The sequence below is a fragment of the Diadema antillarum genome, unplaced genomic scaffold (genome assembly GCF_040938485.1).
Source record: "Diadema antillarum isolate AM-2024a unplaced genomic scaffold, OU_Dant_1.0 seq00000746_RagTag, whole genome shotgun sequence".
Lineage (NCBI taxonomy): Eukaryota > Metazoa > Echinodermata > Echinoidea > Diadematoida > Diadematidae > Diadema > Diadema antillarum.
Genome location: NW_027271643.1, coordinates 630746 through 656762, shown reverse-complemented (window position 1 = coordinate 656762; position 26017 = coordinate 630746). Strand labels below are relative to the sequence as shown.

The 26017-nt window shown below is 37.0% G+C and overlaps 1 protein-coding gene across 1 annotated transcript in view; it reads left to right on the top strand.

Moving 5' to 3' along the window:
- Positions 1 to 5428: 5428 nt before the first annotated feature.
- LOC139738504 (transient receptor potential cation channel subfamily M member 3-like) overlaps positions 5429 to 26017 on the top strand; it is an 86042-nt gene continuing 65453 nt past the window's right edge. The window contains exons 1-3 of the mRNA XM_071649129.1: positions 5429 to 5440; positions 6550 to 6570; positions 7828 to 7907. Coding sequence (XP_071505230.1) covers positions 5438 to 5440; positions 6550 to 6570; positions 7828 to 7907 — 104 coding nt within the window. The 5' untranslated portion in view covers positions 5429 to 5437. The remainder of the gene's footprint in view (positions 5441 to 6549; positions 6571 to 7827; positions 7908 to 26017) is intronic.

Sequence of the window (26017 nt, the reverse complement as noted above, 5' to 3'; positions counted from 1 at the left end):
TATACACATGCGATATGACAGGTCTCCTGGTATGATGGCCATTAATCTCACTGATTCCAGCGTTGCCTGCATGATGGAGTGAGGTATATATACTTCTCTAAATCTACTTTCTATTTGTCACTGCAATAATCCACTGCTGACGTGTTGTCTGGAGCACTGATATGGAATCAGACAGATGTTGGGGGGATAATGCTTTACTCCATATGCTTTTCTGTTTTCTCCCCAGGTCTAGCTGTTATTGATTGTAATATTGGAGGCCCCCAGAAAAAAAGAAAACAGGGTATTGATAATTTTCCCTCTGTCCTCTAATACAGGCGCAACTCTTATGCAACTATATAATTATATCGTACTTTTTATGCACAATCGTAATCCTCTCGTTCTCGATTACTAACCCCTTAGTGTTTATTTGTTTGTGTGTGTGTATGCGTGCGTGTGTGTGTGTGTGTGTGTGTGTGTGTGCGTGTGTGTGTGTGTGTGTGTATGTGTGTGCGTGTGTGTGTGTTGCTGTTTAATTGTTTGTTCTTGTTTGGGTTTTTTTTTTGGGGGGGGGGGGTGGGAAGGGTCAAGATGTCTGGGATGTGCATGGACTTTGATGTCTAATACCAGATCTCTGTCATTGTACGATGTATAGCGCCATAATGATTTAATGGAATAAATAATAGAGGCTCCTTCATGTTTCATGTTTCAATTTGTTAACTAACATTACAAGGATGTCTATAATGTGCCTATTTATACTTGGTTAGCTTGTGTAAATGTTCAGTCTGAAAACTTGATGCATAAATTTTAGAAGAAAAAAAACCCATTTGAAATTATTAGGGCATGTGAAAAACACGCAGTTATTTAGAATGTGTCTTACTGGATCTCTTTTCCTTGATCTCTCGATCATGTCAACCTATGACTTTACCTGGTCCATCTGTCAAAGAATCATTGATTCATTTTGTAATCAATTGATTTGTTTATTTGTTTATCTATTCATTCGTTCATTCATTTATTAATCTTTTTGTTTGTTCATTGTTTTATTTATCTATCTATATATCAATTACTTATTTATTTAGTTTATTCATTGATTTATTTGTCTATCGATTACTTTCATGCTTTTATTCACTAATTAAGTACTCATTATTAATCAATAAGACTTAATCAAGTCACCTATCCATCTATATCTACTTATCTATCTATCTATCTATCTATCTATCTATCTATCTATCTCATCTGTCTGTCTGTCTGTCTGTCTTCACGAATCATGTATGTCTATACATTTTAAGTTTGTTGATCATGTTTATAAAATGTGACGCATCAATGAACCCGGAAATATCAAAACAAAGTGCTATCCATACGAGGTATACTAAAGGTCTCATTCATTTTAATCATCTTTTACAATGATCATATCATAATCCCGGAATATTCCTCACTTTCTTTCAATCCTTGTCAATAGCCAATCAGATACGTCGCCTTTGACAAATGCAGAGGCCAACCATGATAGTTGGCAAACACAATATTCCCTGACAGGTATATTCATGGTAACCTAATATTCGCGATACCCTTTACTATTAATCCCTCCGCATTTCTGTTTCAAACAACTGGTATAGCATTTGTTCCTTTATTCTGTTTCATTCTGGAGTTCGTCCTAAGTGATAGCAGGTGGATGTGCCTATCTAAAAAACGGACAAAAACAAACAAAACAAACAAAAAAGTAAAACATTACAAGCAAAATCAAGTTATTTTGCAAGTGTTGACAAAACAGTATAAATTCCTCAGTCATTGCTCACAAACTGTCTGAAAAATAAGAGAATAGAAAGTTTTAATCTTAAACTATACAGCTATATTATTATAATAGTTGATATTTTTAGTTGATCATTAAGGTGAACATTTCTGTCGTCTCTCTCCCACTTCCTGTCAGAAAGGTGTTTTTTTTTCTATAATGCTCACAATTCAATAGGCCTGCAGCAACTATTTCAAAGCAAAACGTTTCAATTATCACCGTTTGTGCTCAGTTTATCATTCGAAGTGAGCGTCATTACACTTATTACATTCAGAGCACGATAGACCTTCAGAGTTCACGATCAATCCTACCATAGCCTATGATGTTAGCTTTAACAGCTGTTAAACGCACCAGATTCTGCGCAATGATAGTCTCTCATGAGTTATGGCTGCATGTGATCTCACCTGTCCTCTTCTCTCTCCCCCTCCATCTGTCCCCCCCCCTCCCCTTTATCTCTCTCCCCCTCTTCCCCTCACCTCTCTCCCTTTCGTATTCACCCCTTCCCTCTCTTTCTTATACTTAAAGTACTGTGTCCTGATAATGTGTGTCCCACACTGCAGGTATCAAGATTGTGCGTTTGTATTCTCACCTTCCTTTGTTGACGAATTAATACCATTGTGACGTCAACTATTAACTAATCTCTGTTTTCTCCCGTATAATACTCGATTCGGTATCATTATTGCTTCTTCTGATATATAGAGTTTACGTTGCTATTTGACAGAAAAAAAAATATGAATAGGCCTTCACCAGTCGTCCACTGAAATGCCCGATACTTTAATTTTATAATTTGCATAATAAGTATACCTCACGACTGTGTTCAAAATGTCAATATATTCCATGTGACATAAGCGTAAGGGGCTTTGATTTGGTTAGACACTGAGCAAATTTGTCTCCGTTTTGTTTCATTAATGTAAAAATTGTTGGTTTCATTTGATGCATTCTTTATTTTCATTTTGGTAATCACAAGCCTTTCCAAAATGAGGGTTATTTTTGTAAACCATATATTTGTTTGTTCGGCGGCTTGCTTTTTTGTTCCTTTGTCTGTTTGTTAGTCGTCTTAAGAAAGAGTTGGCGCATACTGTGCATACTCTTACCCAGTTTCATGATCTACCCAATTTAAACAGAAGCCTTGTTTTGCACAGCTGAAATTCGATAACAACTGTTGACGAAAATCACAGTCTATTACTTCGTTTTGTGCTTATTGAATAGCGACTAATTTGAGTAGACTAAGAGGGAAGAAAAATGATAGTAAATGTTGCGTGCCAAATTTACTAAAACGAGGTCGATTCGTAACTCATGCACTCTTAGCTGTTGCTCTCTGTAAACGCTAACTACTTTATACACAATGCATAATGGAGAAAGAGAAGTGATTCATCCTCGCGATCTCACAGGAGATAGCGCAAACACGAGACAACACGCGCACAGCGGCGGTACACATCGACATCATCATGCACTCCCCTTTCCTGGCACGCGATTGGTCGAAACTTTATGCCCACGTGTTGCACCACCGCAGGTCTAAAGTTATTTAGCTCTGAGTGACTCTTTAGTCTATCGTCTTGTCAAACAATTTCTTGGATCGACTGATGGCGGGAACGCACAACTCTCCGGGCTAGTGGTGGACTGTTTACCCAGGATAATGCTGGCGCTGCCTTTTGGATCTTAGCCGGGTGACAAAGTCTATACATGGGTATTATGTGCATGGAGGAGTGAGCAAGGGATTTCATGGGAATGGTTTAGTGCATTTCCCAATAAGTTATATTTTTGACTGCCGGATTCCTTGATTTTACTCCTTGTTGTGTTTTTGAAGTTGATTCAAAGAGGAATTGATGTAATTTTGGACTCACTCTTGACCTATCATCGGACTAGCTCTCATTGAAATGGTGAGTATAACTTCAACTTTCATTTAATCACAGCAGTCTTAAAGTTTGAACTCCGAACTGAATCATTCAGTTCATAATCATGATTACACTTTTGAGACAATTTCTTTTGATAGCCAATGACCATGAACTTATAGCAGACAATCATGATTATAAATTCTTTTTCAATTAATGTTTTTGGCATCACTTTATTGAAACTACTGAAGTATGAGTATCATAACAAACTTGTGTGAATTTTCCATACCTTATTTGAAGAGAAAGAAGTGAATATCGATATAGTTAATCGAATTATAGTAACGTAAATTTGAATAAAGAGAATCAAGGTAAGATTTCTTGTATAGATCACTTATTGTTATTATTACTTTATACTGAGCTTCCCTATCGGTGTAGAGTGTTTCATATACTTCTTGAAACTGTAAAACGCATCATGTTCCGACAGTCAATACACAATTTATTGTTACGAAATCATTTGAAATAATTACACTGAATGCGCTCCTTTTCACGGTATAGAACCTTTTTATCTCATTTTACTTGAATTATATATTTCTCATTTGTATGCTTATTTGCCCTTATTGGTATCATTTTGTCCTTACTGTGGAGAACAAAATTAGTATAAGATTTCTGTTATTGTTCTACACCAACGACAAAGCTTGCATGCATTAAAACATTGTACTTAATGAGTAATGTAGATTGGTAGGCCTATATATAGCTTATAAAATATTAATGACACTGCACTCCACTTCTGCAGGGACGGGGGAAATTGTTTGTTACCTCAAGCTGTTTGTTACTGACGCGTTTCCGGAAAGGACACTGCTGGTTTTTGTCTCTCACACGACAACATCAAAACGTCTCATTATTTTGAATGTTTTTCCCTTAACACATTGAGGCTGCATCGAACCCAGCTACATGTTCCATTTTGACTCTAACACTAATCAGTTTTTGTTTGTTTGTTTGTTTTTCAACAGAGATAGGGTGATTCCGAAATATTATTATCGGTTTTCCGTAAGCAACATGGGATAAACTGTTTAGGCCTATAGTCATGGTTAAGTCGCGATGTTTACATTTACAGCTGTATGCAAAGACCCATTTATTTTTGCCCTTGCAAGTTTCAATAACATTTTGCTTGACAATCTGGATTAAATCAGAATTAGATTAAACGATACTTCAGGGAGTAAATGTAAACGTTTGAAAACTAACCCAATTTATGCCCGCTCACTTTGAAGAAGAAAAAAATAACAGAAAAAAAAGAAAGAAAGAAAGGGGGAAAGAAGAATAAAGTGGATGAGGAGACATTAATGCCTTACTATTTCAACGCCCAAACTAACAGCTTAGTCATACACAGGTGTGCCCAGGAAAGGGATCATAAAATATAGGTTCTATTCACCACAATGGTGAACGTCTTTCAAGGAACTCGTCGTCTGAAACCTGTTGAGTCGAACTCGTAGTCCATGAAACTCGAGTCAGAGAAACAGTGCTGCTGCCATCAGCACGTACGTACACGCGGCTTCGTACACTCGGCAAGTTCCACTTCATAGTCAGGCGATCGAGAAACTCGTGAGCTGGGGAAGCGCAGCTGCAGCGCAGGGTAGTACTTTTGTCGTTGATCGGTCGATCGTTCAGCCGGCTGGGGCCCTTACTTTTTTCACGTTTACTGCTAGCTCTATGCGTTTGGAACGTCGGATGTAATGTTGTGCTACCAAGACAGTACTATCAAATTACTTCTTTCAGTACATGTTCGATCTCGAAATGAGTACATGGGGACTCCTACTCCTACTGGATAATGACCACACTGACCAAAATGGTAATGTATTCTCTTTCGGAAAGCAAATTATTCCAAATTTTGGAACTTAACCGACTGCTCGCCGTAGCTTAGTCCCATGTTTGAACTTTCATGTGTGTGGTTCAACTTACAAACGGATGAGCTGCCGCTGCCCAATTTGTTCGCCCTTCACTCAGATTACACACTTGATAGTGACTTGTTCTGCTTTAAAGCGGTAGAGTATGTGAACACAACTGCTGTATCAGCAGTAGTAATATGGGTGGCAAAATATCTAGATGTTCAAATCTTATTCTTAGTGAAGACAGTGACTTCGTGCCTTTGTCTACTACTATCAGTAGGCCTGATAAACTTTACTACATTATCGTTTACAAACAGACGTTGGAATTAGTAAACCTTACTTACTACAAATTTAATAAATTTACAACCTTGATACCCGCATGCGCCGCGAGGCCGTTTTTTTTTTTTTTTTTTTTTTTAAATCAAGAGCGTGATTTTTTGTTTTGTTTTTTGGAAGATATTTGATACAGGGCTGCCAATACTGGAAACTAGTTGAGAGTGAGACTCCCATAGGGCCCATGCTATAATTTAGGAGTCAAAATGAGTGAGATCAATAGAAATGCATGCAAATGAAATAAAAGTTTTAGAGTGAGAAAGGACCAAAATGCATGAGTCTCACGCTCAATGCGTGAGAGTTGGCAGCCCTGTTGATATTGTGCAATCCCAGCTATGTTACATTGTCATTGCTGAAGGAAGATAGTCACACTCATGTACTCATAGATGCTTACAGATGTGCACGTTACTCGGTAGTCTTTCCATAAATTCCAGTCATTCAAGCTTCCTCTGAAAAATCTCTTCAAAATTTTGTCTTGGTTAGCTTAGTCATTTGAATTCAAATGTTACAATGTACTGGTAGTAGTGTTATCTACACACCCTTAAGTTTGATGTACAAAACTCAACAAGATATAAAAATGTTGTTTTTTTTTTTCTGATTCAAAGTAGAACACTAGTTCAAGGCATCTTTAAAAACTTATCTGTTTGAAAAGAAGCATAGTGATTGTTGGATGATGACTTTGCAACATATTAATGTTTGTGTATTTTTCTTTTCCTATTTATTTGTTTTCCCTCTAAAGCGCATAGAGACCTTGCCAAAGGTATTTATGTGCTATATAAGAATGATGATGATGATGATGATGATGATGATGATGATGATAATAATAATAATAATAATAATGATAATAATGATAACAATAATAATAATATACACTGTAATAATAGTAACAATGATGATAATAATATATTAATGATAATTAATCACTGCTGTCATCTACCATTTGCAGAAAATAAAACTTCTCACTCTCACTGAATGGTCTCTTTTGTCAGAGCAAAATAGCCTGGATGTGTTCTTTTTTAGTTTTATCACCTTAGAATTCTTCCTCTTTTGCTATGTCACTATATGATAAGTTATATCTCATTAATATATTACTGGTATTAGTATACTTTAAAAAGAGCAAGTGAACCAAAGCTTGATTTGAAGAAATCTTTTTATAGATATAGCAGTGTATGTAAATAGACATTTCACAGAATAAAGAATACATAGTTGATACATGAAACAAACAAAAAGGTATGTCACTGAAAACTATTGAAGCTTGATATATTGTTCAAATAGATATGAACTTATTGATAAAAAAGAAACACAATGTGTGACATCATACAACTGTATATTGATTTTGAAACTAATGATAAATAAATGTCGGGCCTGAAATGATGTTAAAGCATGGTATTTATATCAATTACAAATGATATTTTGAGTTGTTAACTCTTTATGTGCCATGTTGGAAACCCCCTGTGTGCCACGTTATTCCGAGACACGAAGGTAGTCATGCTTTTTGAAAGAATTCTGTTTTTTAAATTTGTATAACCTCTACAAATTTCTGTTAGGATGGGCATAGTAGTAGGCAAAGTTAAAGAGGAACGCAAACTTTGTTTCGATATAAATTGTATGACGAATCTATTTTCAATTTCTCTTTCGAATGACCAGTTGCTACATTACTGTAAAGGCATGACTTTTGCACATAAAGCAGTGACAGAAACTTAGAATGTACGAGCAAATCTAGTTGGGAACACCGCTTGATAGTCAATCACCACATAGAATGCAAGGCTTATATAAGAGGAACAAAAGCACGGAAAACGCTTTCATTGTGCCGCGGGATTAGCAGTGATTAGCGATTTATCGATCGGTTTTTGGCGGCTTTGTTTGTTGAGCAGAATATGCGAAGTTGGCACGCCGTCGACTGAGCCGGACGTGCGAACGTGGCACATAAAGAGTTAACAGACTGGATGTAGTATTTATGAAGTGTTCCTGGACGATGGGGAAACAAAAATTGGTCTGTCTTTGTTGCACCCATTAGGCGGGAAGAGAGTGGATTGAGAGCCGTTTCAACAGGAAGGAGTGTGCCAAGTTTGTCAGTAGCCGAAGGGACCCAAGAAAGTGAGTGCAGTACTTTACATCATAGATTATTAGTTTACCATGTGATGCAACCTATACTTGCAAGTAGTGCTTTGGGATAAGATTCAATGTTCTATTTCCTGTAAGCGTTTGAATATTCTTATTGATGTTTTTTTTTTTTTTAGATAAGACCTCCATTCTTATTTGAGCAATCATGCTATGATACAATGCAGTTTTTATTTATTCATTTATTTATCTATTCATTTTTTTAAATATTTTTTTTATTGTTGCACTGCATGTGTCTGCTGCATGTATTCAGCATTAGGTCTCTTCTGATGACTTTTGCCTGAATATAGCACTTTATGTGACATTTTTACAAATTTATCCTTTGTTTTGATAAATTTCCTTAGAACGTTTGTCATTGAAAATGGATACAACCTGATGAGTGTACTAAAAAAAAGAGAGTATGTTTACAAGAACTCGGCTCTTTCCTTGGAAATTGAAGTATGACTGCTGTCTCTACTATCTTTCAAATACAAAACTTACATCTTGTGTCTAGTCATACAGTCTTTGGTCGTATGCATTAACTACAGTAAAATTTTGTTTAAAAAATATGGTAAAGTATGAATGGATTCAAGATCAAAAGAGAATATTGTTGCCCCCCCCCCCCCCAAAAAAAAAAAAAAAAAAAAAAAAATGTTCCACACCCTTCATTGCATTTTTTTTTAATTCTTTCAGAAAAAACAAAACAAAAAAAAATTCAAAAGCAAAGAAGACTGAAATATGACCTTCATCCCTCTGGAGTTCAATGAAATGGATTTTAATGGGTGTTATGGCCAGTGCAGTGCAGTTGCTAACTTATTCAATTATGAGGGGAGATTGTTTATAATGAATGGTTTCCTTGCAAAATAATGGTCAGAGACCATTGAAAGTGTAGTGAGGTGGAGCTGATGCATTTTGGAAAAACCAGTCTATATGGTCACTGAAAGCAATGCTATTAAATCTTGCTGATTGTGTGGTTTGAATCTGCATATATCGGCATGTGGAGTGTATGATGCATTTTTATTTTAGTGTATTGTAAGGCTAGTCATGTAACTGTTGTTTGGACTGAAAATATTAACATTTCTAATATTGATAAATTGGATAACAGATGGATTTGAGTTTTGTGGTTTCTTTTAACTGGCTGTGGAGCTTCTATACCAGTGATGTAGGAGGCTTTATATTAAGAGTCATCTTTCAGTTGTCTGTCCATCTTAATGTTTTTTGTGCCTGGATTGGGCTAAATTTGGTCAAGGTCATGTGTCAAAGGTCAAGTGATTAAGAGTCAGAAATTTTACCTTTATATGCACCAGGTTTGGGTTTCCAATATGGAATGAAGGAAGATTTTACTATCTGGCAGAGGACATAGGATTGAGTGTATATATGTCCAGTTGGACAATATAAACACTAAATTCAGAAAACATACTTGACATCATAAAATAAAACTTTGTAGTCAAGATTTTGTATTAGGGCACTTTACTTTATGATGATTATAGTCAAAATGGATATTATGCCTGCCACAAGACACATTGGGATAATTGGTATAACTTGTGGCTCATGTCATAGTTCTTGGAGCATGCTATTGCTTGTAATTCTGATTCTTTATTAGAGCCAATAATATTCAAAATGTGCATAAAAAGCAAGGATCAGCCATAATCAGATGATTATGAGGACGAGAAACTACTTTCTTCTTTAATTGTCCTTATGCAGGTTTTCCATTTGATAAGATATGAATGTAGTTATGCACCTTATTAAAGTTTTGAGTCTTTGTCCATATGTGTTAGATAAATTCAGACATACAATGTAGATACTTGATCACCAGAAGTAGACAATAGACGTACGTGTATGATTTGAATGCACTGTTCCCTAACAATGTACCCCTTGCACTCTCTTCCCAGTCCGGATGATGAAGCAACCTGCATGTCACTGGATGTGTAAGCATGTCAAAATCAATATATTTTGTTGGAATTCTTTTGCATTGATTGCTCCGTGATTCATTTTGCCGGTTACATCTTCATGAATACTAATCTGTCATACAATACAAAGTTAATCTACGTCTTTCTTCTATTTCCAATGCTTCTTCAGCCATCAGTACACATGCATGCAACTATGGTGGTACTTGTTGTTTGTTTGCTGGCTTTATTTCTGTGTATAGTTCTTTCCTTTCTCCAGCATGTGATATTCCATTTGTTGTGTAATGTTCAAAGTATCCCATTAATTTTATGTGTATATTGCATGGATACAAAGGGAAGGAGATAGATCTCATTATTCATATTCATCTGTTCAATTAGCAGGGATATTGTTCAAAATATGAATGCTGAATTTGACTAACTTTACATGTTAGAAATCATATAATTACATATATGCATTTACATGTATCCAAGTCAAGGTTTATATTCTCCTGTACCTCCAGTTGATATGTAAGCTATCCTCGTCAATAACACTTTATGATATTCTCATACAAACGAGCTCTCATATATATATACTGGTATCACAACCCATGTGTATTAGAAACTTGCATGTCAAAGTGACATTTGACTCCTAACAGATATCAGTGCAATATTGGGTAGTATTTCGCTCTCTACCATAGGTATTGAAGACATACAGACTTTGTAAACACGCAGAACTCTAGGGCACTCTCTAACAAAAATAAAAAATGAAATAAGATATAATTTTTTTAAAATGGCTATTATTTCCTCTCTAAATGTTATGTATTGATATGAATTAGAAAATATTTCCCTTGTGCCAAGAAATTTGAAGATCAATCCTAATGAAAGTCAGAGGCTAGGGTCAAGGAACTTCATTAAAGTGTAAATGAAGGGGCCATATTGACTAATTACAGCAGAACATAGTAAATGCTATTGAAGAAAATGGAGGCGTCCAAGTCCTGTGAAATTTTTAATTAAATTGCTCCACTCTCTTTCTTTTCTTCTTCTCACTCCCCCTCATCTATAGCCTCGCATTCGCATGAGCTGATTCCCATGTGTAATCTTCACTCCAAGAGCATTCAATATTTGAATGTAATACATTAGTTTAATTCAGATGTCAGCATCTAGATTTTCATCCTGGCAGTAGCAAAAGAACTTTTTTATTTGTCATCCTTTACTTTGTATGCACTTTGTATTTTGTTAGTTGTTGCTTAGTTGGGCTAGCCTTCAGCATGCTATGGAACTGCCAGGGATAACCTTTGTGTTAAAGATACAAATGTGTATAAATACATCTGTGACCCGCTACAACAAAATGATCCTAAAGTCGGGTGAGGTCGATTATTTGAAAATTGCATGACAAAATTCCCTAATCTTTCTGCTTTAAATTGATATATAACACATCTTATGAAAATAATCGGCTGCGGAGATATCGATGTTTAAAAGAGAGCATGTCGAGACGTATGGGAAATCACTGTTTTGAGAAAAGCGCCCTAAAAGTTTTCCTTGCGACGCAATCGCAATCAAGGGACACGCAAGTCAGTTTTCACCTCCGGACAATAGAAGGTAAACCCTAGCAACCCCCGAAATGCTCATTCAAGCACAGCGTCGGCGGTCTCCTCACCGACCAATCAGTGACCAGGATGCCAGGAGAAGCGGCTGGGCATAGCGCACCCCGCCCGCACGCACCAGTCGACTTGGCAGTGTGCGAGCTTCACGCTTCGGTTAGCGGCAAGCAGCAAACTGACCAATGAGATCACTCCGGTCGTTGTTAGGGGCGGAGCCTATCTGTGGCGCTCAATCCAAATTTTCGAACCGGTTTCTGCTTGGTTGAAACGCCAAAAACATGGCCCAGAAAAACGCTATTTTTTGGTCTTTCCTTTCATCATTTTGCCTCAAAATTTTGACAGACGATAGAAGACATGTCAGACTCCAATAATATGTCAAAATCAGAAAATCGTAAGTTTTGACCAATTATGATGCTCTGACTTCAAACTCGATTTTCACGGCTTCGACCGTGCGCGACTTTAGGACCTTTTTGTTGTAGCGGGTCACATATATGCATGACATTCTGATATGTGATGGGAGTAGGTCTATTGAATAAAGATTAACCCTCTCCGTCATTTCAAATTCTCAGTGACATAACATACAAGTAGTTTAGCATTGGCAGCTATGGAGAATGCACTCAGAGGGCTGACTCCACAGCTGGTTACTGTAAAAGTGGATATTTTGGCACGACTAATTTTTCACGCTCAGCGGGGTAAGAAGAGTTTTGCATGTTTTTAATTCTGCAGAATCTAGACATCAACTATAGGAACATATGGCAAGCAAACATATTCGCCTGCTTTTATTTTCTCATTAGTTTCGGGTTGCGCGAAATGCACAAAAATTTCAACCGCAGCGAAAATTTCCACTTTTACAGTATAACACTTCACTGTGCAGTGTTGTGTCTCAGCAGTGAATGTAGTGCAGTGGCCATGGTCTTCTCCTCTCACTTGTTTTCATTCAATATCTGATTATAATGCTCCCACAATGGCCACTACAAAACAGCTGCTGTGTTGTGTGAAGTGCATTCATATTCATTCAGTAGAACTATGCGCAGGCTGTTAGCTGAGCCATCATAGTGTCCTTCTGTTTTTGTTTTTGTTTGTCCACAAGTAAAAAGCACTAACTGTAATTCCCCTACTCGGAGCTCAACATTGAAAAATAGAAATCTGCACTTGAGGTCATTTTCTTCATGTGCTAGACATCCATGAATTCTAGTGATGTGAGGACTTACTGTGCGCAGCTGTGTACCATTATCGTGGCTATTGCAGTTGTAATTCCTAGTTTTAGAAATGAGTAGAAATCCCAAACAAAGTACTGAATTGCAAATATCTAACAGCATTAGCAACATAAGATTGCAAAACAAGATGAAAAGTAGATTCCATATCATATTGATCTCATTATGTGACTCATTCAAAACTAATTAGAATTCCATCAGATATGACACATGTATATTAATTGAAGAAAGTGAAATGAAGCCAATATCATATTGAACAGATGTGGTGATGAAAGTGAAATGAAGCCAATATCATATTGAACAGATGTGGTGATTTCTGAATTGAGTACAGCCATGATGAACAAAAAGAAAAAATAGCTACTGCAAGAGAGAAAGCGAGAAAAAAAAGAAGAAAAAAGAGAGAGTGTTTAAATAGTAACACAGACTGAATTTATTTGTTCTTTTCACATTTTATATGCGAAAATCTTAATGCACAGTGTGCCTTAGGAGACCTTTTTTTTGTAACATTCTATCTCATGCGGATGATAGGGTATTCATGAGGAGTCACACTAAAAGTGTTATTTTCAATTCCATGAAGTAGAATGCCATGCTAAGGTAATTTGCAGAGGCTCGCACACTGACTGCTAATGCTTGGTGATTACAAGGCTGCTGATGAATATACAAACTTTTTCTCAGTAATTTGCTGCCTGCCGTGTGAGGAAAATATTAGCCAAGGGCTGCAGAAAGGAGGTTAATGTACTCTACCTTTTATTACTGACTGAGTTCATGGATTACTTTTTTATTATGTTTTTCATATTATTGTCCATTCTGCTCTCAATGTGAGAAATAACCACTCCTAAAGAGTGTTTATCATCTGTTGAGAATGAGAAGGGCGTGAAGTTGTAACAACTTAACGTCCCTATCATTTTCACCCGACCTTATATACAATGCATCAAACCCTTGCACTGAAGCCTTTAAGTCATTAGGAAGGCAGTACCATGCCTTCTGCAAGGAAACAACTGGTTTTCTTCCACGAGAAACTGAAAAAAAAAATCCTACTTGCTCTGAATTCTCATGGGTCTGCAAGAGACACTATGGTCTTGCATCTTTTATGTGCATGGAGATAGTGTGTCATCTCTTGCTTTTGCTCTCTCTTGAATTTGATGTACTGCCGCTCGTTTATTAAAGTTACAATATATGCGTTCATACACCTCATATTATTTTGCTGCAGAATTGATAAAACAATGAAACATCACAAACTGTCCCATTTGATCCTCTCACACATACATATCCACAGACTCTGTCTCCCCCCTTCTCTCTCTCCTCCCATTCTTTCTTTTTCTCACTCTCTCTCTTTCTCATGGATACACTAACACATTTTCCTAATTTATCTTTTATAAATTGCTTTCATAGGCATCTTGATTTTCAGTCACTTCATATCCAGATTTGCATAAAAGTCTAGTGATATAAAGTGTGTGCTTGTCCTCCCACTGAGTCACACATGTAATTTCATTCATGGTGCATTTCTTGTCAGTTTCCCTATTTTGTTTGAATCTATTCATACAGTATATAAGCAGCAGCTTTTCTTTTGAACCAATTTCTGGCATGGTACCGTACATTATATTATTGAGAACTGTGAAATGAGGAATGTTCGCGTGCATTTTAATTTCGCGAATTTTGCGAGCGCCAAACTTCAGGAAATTAAAATGCACGCGAAAGTTCTTGCCTACACTATATGCATTGGATGCCAATGGCAATTCACGAAAATCTCGTGCTACGAGAAAGACCGTCAGCTCCAACTTGCGAATTTTCATGCCGCAAATATATCATGTTTTACAGTACTTCTGGCATGCAAAATGTATGTTTGTTGCAGAAAGCAAATCAGTAGGCCTCCTTTAATTTCTTGCCCCCATCTCGTGAACTTTTGCACTCCAAAAGTGAAAAACGCTCTTATATCAAAACAAAACAGAATATCAAAAAGCATACAAAATAACAAGCGACACACAAACCTTTAGAAGTCTAGCAAAACAATTCAAAGCAAGACTTATAGTAACAGTCATTCCATGTATAAATGCGCTCTCTCTCTCTACCCTGAAAGATAAATAAAGGTGAATCTTATTTGTATGCTCTGAGACAGCTGTTCAATGGTTGTTATTGGAAAATAGTGAATAGGACCCCACTAGGCTTCTTAGTCACTGTTGTCAGTGCCAAAATGCTACATGTTGTTTTGCAGTTGCTTTTTCTTCCCAATAAGTCTTTATTGCATTTATTTACACAGTGTAGATTGCACCCTCCATTTGTACTGTGTACCAGTAGGTATTGAAATAGGGATTGCTCTTTTGATAATGGCAAAGCACTATTATTTAACAATCATCTCGTAATTGCTGCATGAATAGAGTAATAGTTATGTTATAATTGTAATTTCAAATATATCATTAGTTTGTTTGTTTTCTGTATGTCCAAATTAATTCCACGTGATATGCATGACTATTCAAAGTCAGCTAAATCATTGATTTGCAATTGCCATGTATTGTATACCGATTTGAATAATATGTGCATCCTTCTTGTCCTGAAATAATCATTAAAAATCTTGCTAACTTTATATGAATTTCTGCAAGTGAACGTTAAGCGGTTTGAATTGAAAGAAGGTTAAAGATTTGTTGATCATAAGAGACCAAGAAGTGCATTTCTGTTTGAACTACCGGCGGGCCACGATTTCATACTTTTCGATTCCCCCCATTGTTTATGAAATTTTGCTCGCAGCTGTGTGGATGGATGTTTCAGACAGGTGCATTGTTTGTGTCATATACAATGAGAGAAAAGTTTCGGGGACAGGTTTGTTGGCTGACTGAAACTTGAAACGTTGCTCTCAATTTGCTAATCCACGGGGATGAGTACGGCGGATTTGGGGGTCACTTTTTCTTCCAGCCGAAGTATTAACCAATTATGCGCAAACTGCCAAGTGCAGATGGGGGAGCGGGAGAGCCACAGGACAGCATCCAATAGTGAAAGTGCCCATTCATTTGGTGTTAGGATTAGGACATCTTGTTCTTTGTCTGATATAAGTTTTTAAGGTTATGCCCGATTCCCAGATTGCCTCACTACTTCATCACGGTGAAGCATCGGCACGTGCGTGCAGATTCACCTGCATATAGAGCGATATTTCCTGTTTGTTACGTTTCCGCACTGGACTGCGCTGCATTCACAATGTATTTGTATGTCAGAATTCACCTGTTCAGACGAGCCTGCTTGGATAGTGCTGAGATATCTGGGGGTGACAGTCAATTGTATTTGCAAAAGACTCTGTACTGGTTTCACTTCCTCTCCCCTCCCCCCTCCCTCCCCCCCCCCCCCCCCCCATGCTCCAGAACAAGTTAGGTAGAGAAGAGGCCAGCAATATTGCAGAGACAATGGCTGAAATTCATTTGCACTTTTTTTTTCATGCAATTTAGTTTCATTAGTTTCTTCCTTTTTTATTTATTTTTTTTTATTTTTGAGCTTGGGGTTCATCATTGCTTCGTTTAGATGTTTACCCAGTACAATTATTTCCAGGTATGAACAATTTGAATTGACAGTTGTTGGGTTTTTGTTTTTGTTCTTTGGAGTGGGGGATGGGGGGAGGAGATGGGGTTTGGGGTGGAGAAAGAAAAGAAGCGCTTGACTTGAGTTCATTTAGTGCAGACAAACATGATATACTGATATTATTCTAACATTTTGAAAGAATGTGAACAATCAGCCCTAAATTGCAAGTGAGATTTAAATATTATGCTTCTCAACTTGATGTGAATGTGGCACGTACATTGCATGTATATGTAGCTATGTTTTTTTGCCAGGCAGTTGATTCTTGCAGAGTAGCGCATTTTGTATGTGTGTATCTGTGTGTTTGTGTGTATGTTGCACAGTTTTTGTTTTGCTTGATTTGTTTACTCGGGGTATGCTTAAGGTTCCAAGCAGTAAATACAACTTTTTGTGTGTGTTACTTTATTTGGAAGTCAAAAGCTCTGACACACTGCAATATTAGTAGTTGATAATTTTGTAGTAGAAATCCAATTTTTTTTTTTAGATTTCATGATTTCCATTCAGTAAACATCTTAGTTTCAATATCTTTAACTATCTTTTATTCATATTTTTACCAGAATATCTTAAATGCCAGTTTTATAACATTAACAGTTGCTAGAAATTTCATTGGTGTACACCATCATCTTTAATAAACATTCCTCTCACTTGATCCAGTTTGTTTGAAATCCTTTCAGTGCCAGGGACATAGGACAGGGTGTACAATACCATTGGGTTTTCTATGCCAATAGACACTCAAAGCACACAAAGGGTTAATGAGGGTTTTTTTTTTTTTGTTGTTGTTTTTGTTTAGATGGGTACATGTACAAATATTCATGTCTCCCTGAGAGTTTCTTGTGACTTTCCACGGAAACTGGGAGTACACATTTGCAGTAGTTGGGTCTGCAGTGAATGGAAATCATCAGGTTTGCTTGAAGATATAGATAATATTATCCCCCCCCCCAAAAAAAAAAAAACAACAAAAAACAAAACAAAACAAAACAAAACAAAACAAAACAAAACAAAACAAAACAAAACAAAACAAAACAAAACAAAACAAAACAAAACAAAACAAAAAACAAAAACAAAACAAAAACAACCCAACAACAACAAACAAAAAACACAACAACGACAATGACAACAACAACAAAACTAGTGACTGTCTGTTCAAGTGTAAGAAGCACCTTAGGAAAACATTTTAGCTCAAATGAGGCTGCAATTGAATGTTTTGACATTAATAGGTATGTTGTAAGGGTAGGTCCCTCCCAAAGTACAGTCATGTGCCAGTGGGGGTTTTAAATGCTTGTTCATCCTGCAAAGATTCGCCACAGGAACCGTACCCACCTCAGACATACACCAAGGCAAGCCTGCTTAACCAGAGTATGCTGTATCTCAGTTTATTCACGAAGATAAATATTATATAGAATATTATTTGTAATACCAGGGAGGTGGATACGTCCAACTGACCTACTCTAGTGTTAGCATGAAAAGCTGGCTTTTCTTCAAAGTGGTACAGCAATGAAGCTTGTGAGTAATATGCATACATAATATGAAAAATTATTCAAAGTTCTCAATCTTAGAAATTGACTGTCCTAACATTTCTTTGTATCCTTTTGAAGCACAGTCGAGCATACTTTAGGAAACCAGAGATAAAATTTGATAAGCCCCGAAACTAGGGAAAATCCCTATGACTCTAATTGGAACCACATTCATTTTATAGCTCTTAAATTCCAGGTGTTTACAATAACCACTCGTCCTGTTTACTAGCAACCAACTGTCTATCTGAAGACATGTTGGTTTGCCTGGAGCGGAAGGCTTGTATGATTCGTCTTCGCCTCGCCCTTTCTAGGCATCCAACTGAACTCTATCTAATGCAAATTATCTTTATCCCGCCCGCCACCACCCACGACAAGCTAGAAACCACTGATTTCACCAGACTTGCCTGAATAGCAGCATGTCTCCATACTTACTGCTGCAAAAACAGCATCTGTCAACTAAACTGTGTATCTCAAACACAGCCAAACCCATGCTTTCTGCAGCTTAGGCATGTATTTGTTATGCAAGGACTCTGTTTGGATCTAGACATTGCATACTGAGTTTGCAGAATTGTACCTAAATCAGTGGAAAGTGCATACATTAGTTTAACTGACTAGGGAGCAATTGGATTTTCTCAACTCTTATAATAGTACAGCCTTCTCCATAGTGTGTATGTGTGTGTGTATGTGTGTGTGTGTGTGTGTATTTGTTAGATTGGATTTTGTCGTCTTTTTGAAAGATACAAGCAATGTGAAAAGATGTTGCTTTTGCCGTTTGATCCAGTGGTTGATTGCTGAAGATTGAACAAGAATCGCCATATACATGTAATAGCTGCCTATCTTTGTGTGGCTGAAATCTAGTGCTCTTGTTTTACACACAAAAAGAAAGAAAGAAAAGAAAATGTTCTCCCAATTGCTAGTACATGAGTACATTACATGAATGTATTTCATGAAGGTTCTATAATACTGACTTTAAAAACACACAGATGCAAGATCTCCATCTCTAGCATTCATTGTGTGTTAATATTTCTCAAAGCAGTGTTTTAGTAGCATTGTAGCATTTGTCCGACCCTCTTATATTATCTGAGACAGAAAGCCACTTTCAGATTTGTTATTCAGGGATAATGCAAAAGAGGGTTTGCATCTCAACTCTACCTGAGCAAGTTGGAATATGCCATTATAATTCACCACAGTGTCAGCAGTGATAATTACCCTGTCCTGTGAGAGTGGCTGAAACGTATCTGAGTGGCTTCCTGACATCAGCTAGCAGTGAATGAACGCCCATATGTGACCATGCATCACAAAACCAACAAAAAGTCGCCAGGCATGGATTTTTTTAGTTAGGGGCAGATTCTGAAAGAGCAGACTCAAAGCTTTAAAAATGATGTACCTATGGTACTCCATTCAAACAGACTCTCCTATAACCTATCTAAATATTTGAAAGAAAGCACACACTCTGGAAAAAATGTGATCTGAAAAAAAGAGGCTCTGAAGTACTGGGTCTATTCAAGTGCTTAATTTTTACCAAGCCCTGCTAGCTGTGCAGTGAATGGGACAAAAACAGGATGTAAACCACTGTGGCAACAACAATGGAGGGATTATCAGATTAACCTGAAAATTGAGAAGGCTGTACTAACACATTCTGTCAATGATTACTGCCAACTTTCAAAGCATTATAGCGTCTTCCTTTTAAAAGTTATTAGAGTTGAAAGTGAAGAGTGTGTTAAGAATTTTCAAGAAATGAAAAGGGGCCTGTAAGACATAACTGATCACACTACTCTACAAAGAATGAGGTTGTAGAAAAACTGCTGTAAACACACTTTCCCATTTATAATGTAAAAGAAGAATACTGTAAAAAGTGGAATTTTTGCTGTGTTGAAATTTTCGCGCATTTCACGCAACCAGAAACTAGCGCAAAAATAAAAGCATGCGAATATTTTTGCTTTGCATATGTTCCAGTAGTTGATACCTTGATTCCGCAGAATTAAAAACATGCGAAACTCTTCTTACCCCGCTGAGCGCAAAAAAATTAGTCGCGTGAAAATATCCACTTTTACAGTAGTTCTTTCAGAAAATATGAAAAACTCAAGATTGACTTGGTTGACCCAGTTCACCTATTTTGAGTCCTTGTGTAAAATCAAGGGGTGCGACTTTTTGTTGGTTTTGTGATGCATGGTTATACATTTCAGAAGAGAATGATTTAACATAGATGATGTGACATAGATGAGTTGACATAGATATAAACCAGGTATATATTCTAAGAGATTAGAAGATAACTATCCTCACACAAAATGCATTCTCAATTGTGACATCTGAGTAATGGTTGCTATTAGAATTTGAACAACATTTTTGTCTTTGTCCTGGAATAACCTTTCCACAAAAGGTTTCGTTACTTACGACTATGAATTGATTTGCAGAAATGCTTTATTAGTTGGAAGTGGAGATGAGAGACATGCTATTGGTTGATGTAAAATGCATTTGAAGAGAAGCCCATGTCAGTAGCTCCAGGAATGAGCCTGTAGATGTGGTACATACATGCCAAGTACATTAGGTGTTGCCTTTGGGGAAATTAAAGTGTATTGCGGTACACTGAACTGATGGGCTTCTAGAACCTAGTTGTCTTGATGATGGTTGTTAGCAGTGTGTATGAATATATATCTAAATGTGGTGAATTGCACAGCCGTGTTCACATCTGAACATACAGTGTGTGATGCATCACAAAAGAGTCTAGCCAGTCGATGACTGTTAACCTGTGGCTTCTGATTGTGGTGTGCATGTGCGTATGACCAACACGTCAACCCAAAGTTAGCATTAATTACCTATGTATCCTCGTCCCAAAGACTGTATAATCTGTTTGTCCTCACTGGCAAAGTCTCTAAGCTTCCCAAGTGTAAGTCATGTTTTAGCACAGACCAATCCATCACTAGATAAAAGGGAAACAAAAACAAAAACAACCCCCTCCCAAAATAGTTTGTCTTTTGTTACAAAGGGAGACACCCAAAATCTTATTAAAGCACACTAACCTATTATTTTCTTGTGCGACGTGTCTGTCGGACTAATAGGTACCCAGTGTTTCCATGTTTTACTGATCCATTCCTAGAGAAGTTACTGGTCCGACAGTGATTTTTACTGGTCAGGGACCGTTGGACCAGTGCCAGTGTGCAGTGTTGATTTTGATGTCTTTTGTATAGATCACACTACGTACATCATATTCTTCAATGAATTATGTGTGAATTTATGTGTGTGTTTTATGTGTGTGTATGTGTGTGTGTGTATAAGGTATCTAAAATTGATCCTCACATTTTACTGAATTACAAAGCCTCAAGTCTTTTGGTGACGATGTACCTCTACATGTACATCATACCTGCATGTCAGCTTTAAGACTCTTCAGAGAGGGAGAGAAAGAAAGAAAAAAAATCTGGTTAGCCCCACAATGTTTTCAAGCAGGCTGAGCAGGGGATCTTCCAAATTATTCACAGGGCTTGGGTCTTAGTTTTGAAATGTAAGGGTACTCACTTCCGCTTGAAGAGAGAAGCAAGGTTCTCTGTTATAATGCACCCTAGCTGTCAGTGCATGTTTTCCCCCAATGGGAAGCTGTTAAGTGTGAAAAATCTAATCTTTGCTGCCAAGTCCTACTGTTTTTGTTTTTGTTTTTTCTTGCAGAAAGCCAAATGTTGCACTTGAGTTGACAGTATGCATATACAGCATGTTTCACCTGATCACCATTTCCTGTATACATGGGACTGTACATTGTCTGGCAGGAGAACTGTGCCAGCGGAATTAAATCCCCCAAGAATGAAACAGGGAGAAACAAGCATCCTAGTGGCCATTAAATGTGACATTTAAACATACAGTACATTTTAGAATTTGGCACTCCCTGTCTAAAACTGCATTTCATAAACAACACATTGTGTTGGATTTTATAGTTTGTTTCTTCACATATATGCATGAAAACTTGCCATACAAAAGATATCTTGCATATATTACTAATGTTTCATGTGATTAAATTTGCAATTTGTGGTGTAAGCAATATGTATCACGCTGTCTTATGAAAACATACTGTGGAGTTCTGTAACTTCCTTGTTTTTATATTTGATTATGATGTTATTTTCCATTGGTGTTATCGCAGTTTGATACACAAAGACTATTTTACTTTCAAGTATTGACTTCTAAAAATTGTGCAAACAGACTTTCCATGATGTCATTCTTTGACGTATTTGAATATTTTAACCCGTGTCTTGCTAGAATTGTTTAGTATGACCACATCATAATCCTTCAAAAACATTTGTTCCAGACACACAAACACACACAAATCACAGAGATGTGATTTGTAGATCTGCTATATTTCTTACAAACTGATTCAAGCAATTCCAACTTCAGTGCTTTTTCCTCTGTGATGAATCTTGGATTGTGAAATCTGAACCCCCACAATTAGAGTTCATATGAAGACACAAGGGTTAATTTTGCCAGAAACTTTGGCTAGTGCGGTATAGAAATCCACATTTTCTTTGGCCATCTACATAAGTATATGGAGTTCTGTGCACATACAAAGTGTATAAGCGTTTGGCCAATCTCGTCGCCAAAAGAGATCCAAATTAAGCTACTCCGATGCCATGAGGTGCCATGAGGTTGACGGCAATTTGGGCATTCAATGCCAAACTCGCGGTTTGCAGTGCACCCGGCGTCGTAGATGGGACTTGCTACCCACCAAGGCATGACTACTGATTTAATAATGCCTGCACTTTGTGAGGGGGCATCTACAAAAAGAACCATAGGCATGCCACGCACTCCCGGTAATGAAAATTCCCCTTGTCTGTGTACGTTTCCCTCTTTTCCCTTTCTCTTCCATTTCCATCGCGAATACAATCCGATGTATACATGCGCATATAGACATATTTATCCTGTCAACACAACTCCTTCATCATATATGTATTCTCCATGCTCACTTGCCGCTTCTGATAATGCAATCTCCAGTTTCAAGTTTACATGGATCAAGCTAGTAATATATTACCCTGTCCATAAAGTGGGTCGATCAGTCTGTAGCGGCACTTAAGTGCCATTTGTCCAGATTATAGATGATAGACAGGGAAGTTTATAATATAGTGTATACAATGTACAAATTATTTTATATCTATTTGGTTGTAAAGACTTTGAAATACAGCCATGAACTTTAAATGAAGATGAATTATCATATCTTCACATAATTTGCTGTTAATTCATGAACATCTCTGACTCAGCTCAGTATGTGAGCAAATGGCAGAATACGAAGATCAAAGATAAGTGGATTTTTGTAATTTCTGTGGCCTATGCTGCGTGTTTGAGTAGAGATGAGTACCTACAACTGATTTGTAGCATGCAGCTATTAAAGATGATAGTCATCAGGATTTTTTTTTTCATTTTTTATTTTTAAGAAAACAATTCATTCACTGAGGTTGTCGCCCACTCTTGAGATCAATGTAGGATTATGATCAATGCCACTGTCGTTTATTAAACATATGAAAGTTTCAAATTCCAGAGCTTTCCTCTCGGATTTAAATGAAACTTCATCCATTCTCTTTTTTGTTGAGTTTTGTCCTCCCAGTTGCATCAACATGAGCAAGAGTGGCATTTTCATGTAATATGTACATATTCAGGAATGATTTACCTGTTCCTTAGACCTCCCATGATGACCATGGGATATATGTTCTATAACTTTGAAATGTGCTTTCATATTGCTATTTGCACTCTTTCTTTTCAGTTTTTATTACTCTGGTATGGAAATAATGAAAAAAAAAAGATTGAAACTTCATCAACAGTCATTGAAGTAGGACATGATATCTGTCCATTTTATTCATTGTAATATCATTTGTGTGTGTGTGTGTTTGTGTGTGTGTGTGTGTGTGTGTGTGTGTGTGTGTGAGTGAATATGTGTGATTTTGTGGCATTTTGTTTTCTCGTTCTACTAAGAGGATAGGATGGACTATAAAAAAACAGTGCATTTTAGATTATTATGACTAGGAAATATCTGTGATGATTAAGGAATGGGCAAGGTGGCTGAATAGATTGCCAGGTGTAAACAGACATGGGTACGCAAAAACTGTTTATGTGAATCAGTGATTTATAGCTGTGCATCGCGAGTGTAAGATAGATGTTGCTTAAGGAAATGACTACTGTTGCTTTGTGGCTGCTGGGAAGATTTCTTAGCAGTGCAACTGTCTGTAAGACTGTCAACATGCAAAACTACAGTTTTGAAAGTGAAATTTTAGTTTCGTTGTCTCATTAATATAATAATTTCCTGTAGGAAATTGTTCAACAATGCAACAGAACTTCTTTTTTTTTATAGTTTGAATGTAAAAAAAGTAAATGGGTAGCTCTGAAGTAGTTAGCGTACTGGTTTTGTGCCAGTTCTCACAGCACTGAAAACTGCATACTGTAAAACAAGATATTTTCACGGCATCAAATTTTTGCGAATTGGAGCTGACTGCCTTTTTCACGGCATGATATTTTCGTTAGTTGCCTCTAACATTCAATGCATATAGTGTAGACAAAAACTTTTGCTTGCATTTTAATTTTGCAAATCTTGGCTCTCACAAAATTCGCAAAATTAAAATGCATGCGAACATTCCTCGTTTTACAGTATTGATTATCCTGTTCTGAAATGATATGATACAGCAGTACGAGTTCTGCAATAAGTGTAATTCATTGCGCAATACCATTCTGTTTTGTTTTTTGCACAGCCTTGCTTCTTAAATCATCTTTTTGATTTAGTTATAAACATGTATGTCTCTTCACCCAGTCTGTATTCATTCACAAAAATTGCCATGTCTTTGTCTGTCATTTTGGCCAATCAACCAACTATATAATGAGCATTGTCTTTCAGCTGGTGGGTACAGAAGCAGCTGTGTCACAGGCAATTAACGTATCATGCGTTCCATCTTCTCCTTCGGTGGGATTATCAGCTTTCTGCTCATATCGCCGATCGCTCTTCCGGAGAAGTGATGGACCTTCGATGCCCGATAAGAGTGTGCCACGCTCTGTCCCACGTACTCTCTGATCCTCTGTTTTTCCACTGACAGACAGGGCCCCCCAGTGTTATAGGTTGAGTAAATTAGGAAGTGGTGTAGAATGCGCGACAGATCCCCCAAATATTGTGGAAAGGGCATTTATTGTGGAAGGACTTCAGTTGAAGATACATAGTATAAACATGTCTGTATGACCAGAAGTTTCTGCGGAAGTGCACACAGTCAGACTGGCACATCTGTGGTGGGCAAAACAAGTGAAGTAATTATGGCTGAAGAAAATTATTTGTCTTGAGACTGATGTAGGAAGTGAATTAATTTCATTTGGTGCAGCTCTAAGTCATTTCGGATGTAAATGGAGAGGATTTGCTTGAAGACACTTTCAAGCTATTGATGTAAGACCTTTAAACTCCACTTTTTTGTTCTTAAAGATCATTGGAAAATCTTCACACATAAAATGGACGGTTCTATCCACAAGCATAACCCTAACCCTATCAAAAGAAGCCTAAAACCCTGTCACAACCCCAACCCTAACCCTAAGCTCTTGGAGAAAATAAGACCGGAGTGATTGTCGCAGGAGAAAATGTTGTGTCACCTTCATGGAAAACTCTACCTATTTTATTACTTCTTGAGATCATTAAGTACAAGGCATAGTACACGTTAAATATACTATGTACTATTTTGACGGGAAATCGTGATGGTATTTTACTCCCCCTTAAAGTCTATTACTTTTATTCTCTCTCTCTCTCTCTCTCTCTCTTTGCTGATATCCCTGTGGTAGAGACCTATTGTCCTTCAAACAAACTGCAAGTATTTCTCTATTCTGGTTATGAAAGGTGCTTTTGCTACTGACTGCTACTGTTACGACTATGGTTACCGCTCTTATTATTTCCTCTTGGCCATCAAAAGTGGTATAACAGTCCTTGATATACAGTACAAATGTACTACAAGCTATATCCACTTATATTTATGCTTTAACTGTTTTAATGTAACATTAGCTACTATGACTTCTACTACTACCACTACTACTACTACTACTACTGCTACTACTACTACTGTACTACTACTACTACTACTACTACTACTACTACTACTACTACTACTACTACTACTACTACTACTACTACTACTGTACTACTACTATTATTACTACTACTACTACTACTTATAATGATAATAATAATAATGATATTAATATTAATACTAATATTAATAATAATGATATTAATATATTAAGTAGACTACTACTTCTACATCTACTACTGATGCTACTACTTTTGCTGCTGCCACCATTTCACTATTACTGCAACTGCTACTACTAATAATGATAATACAGTGT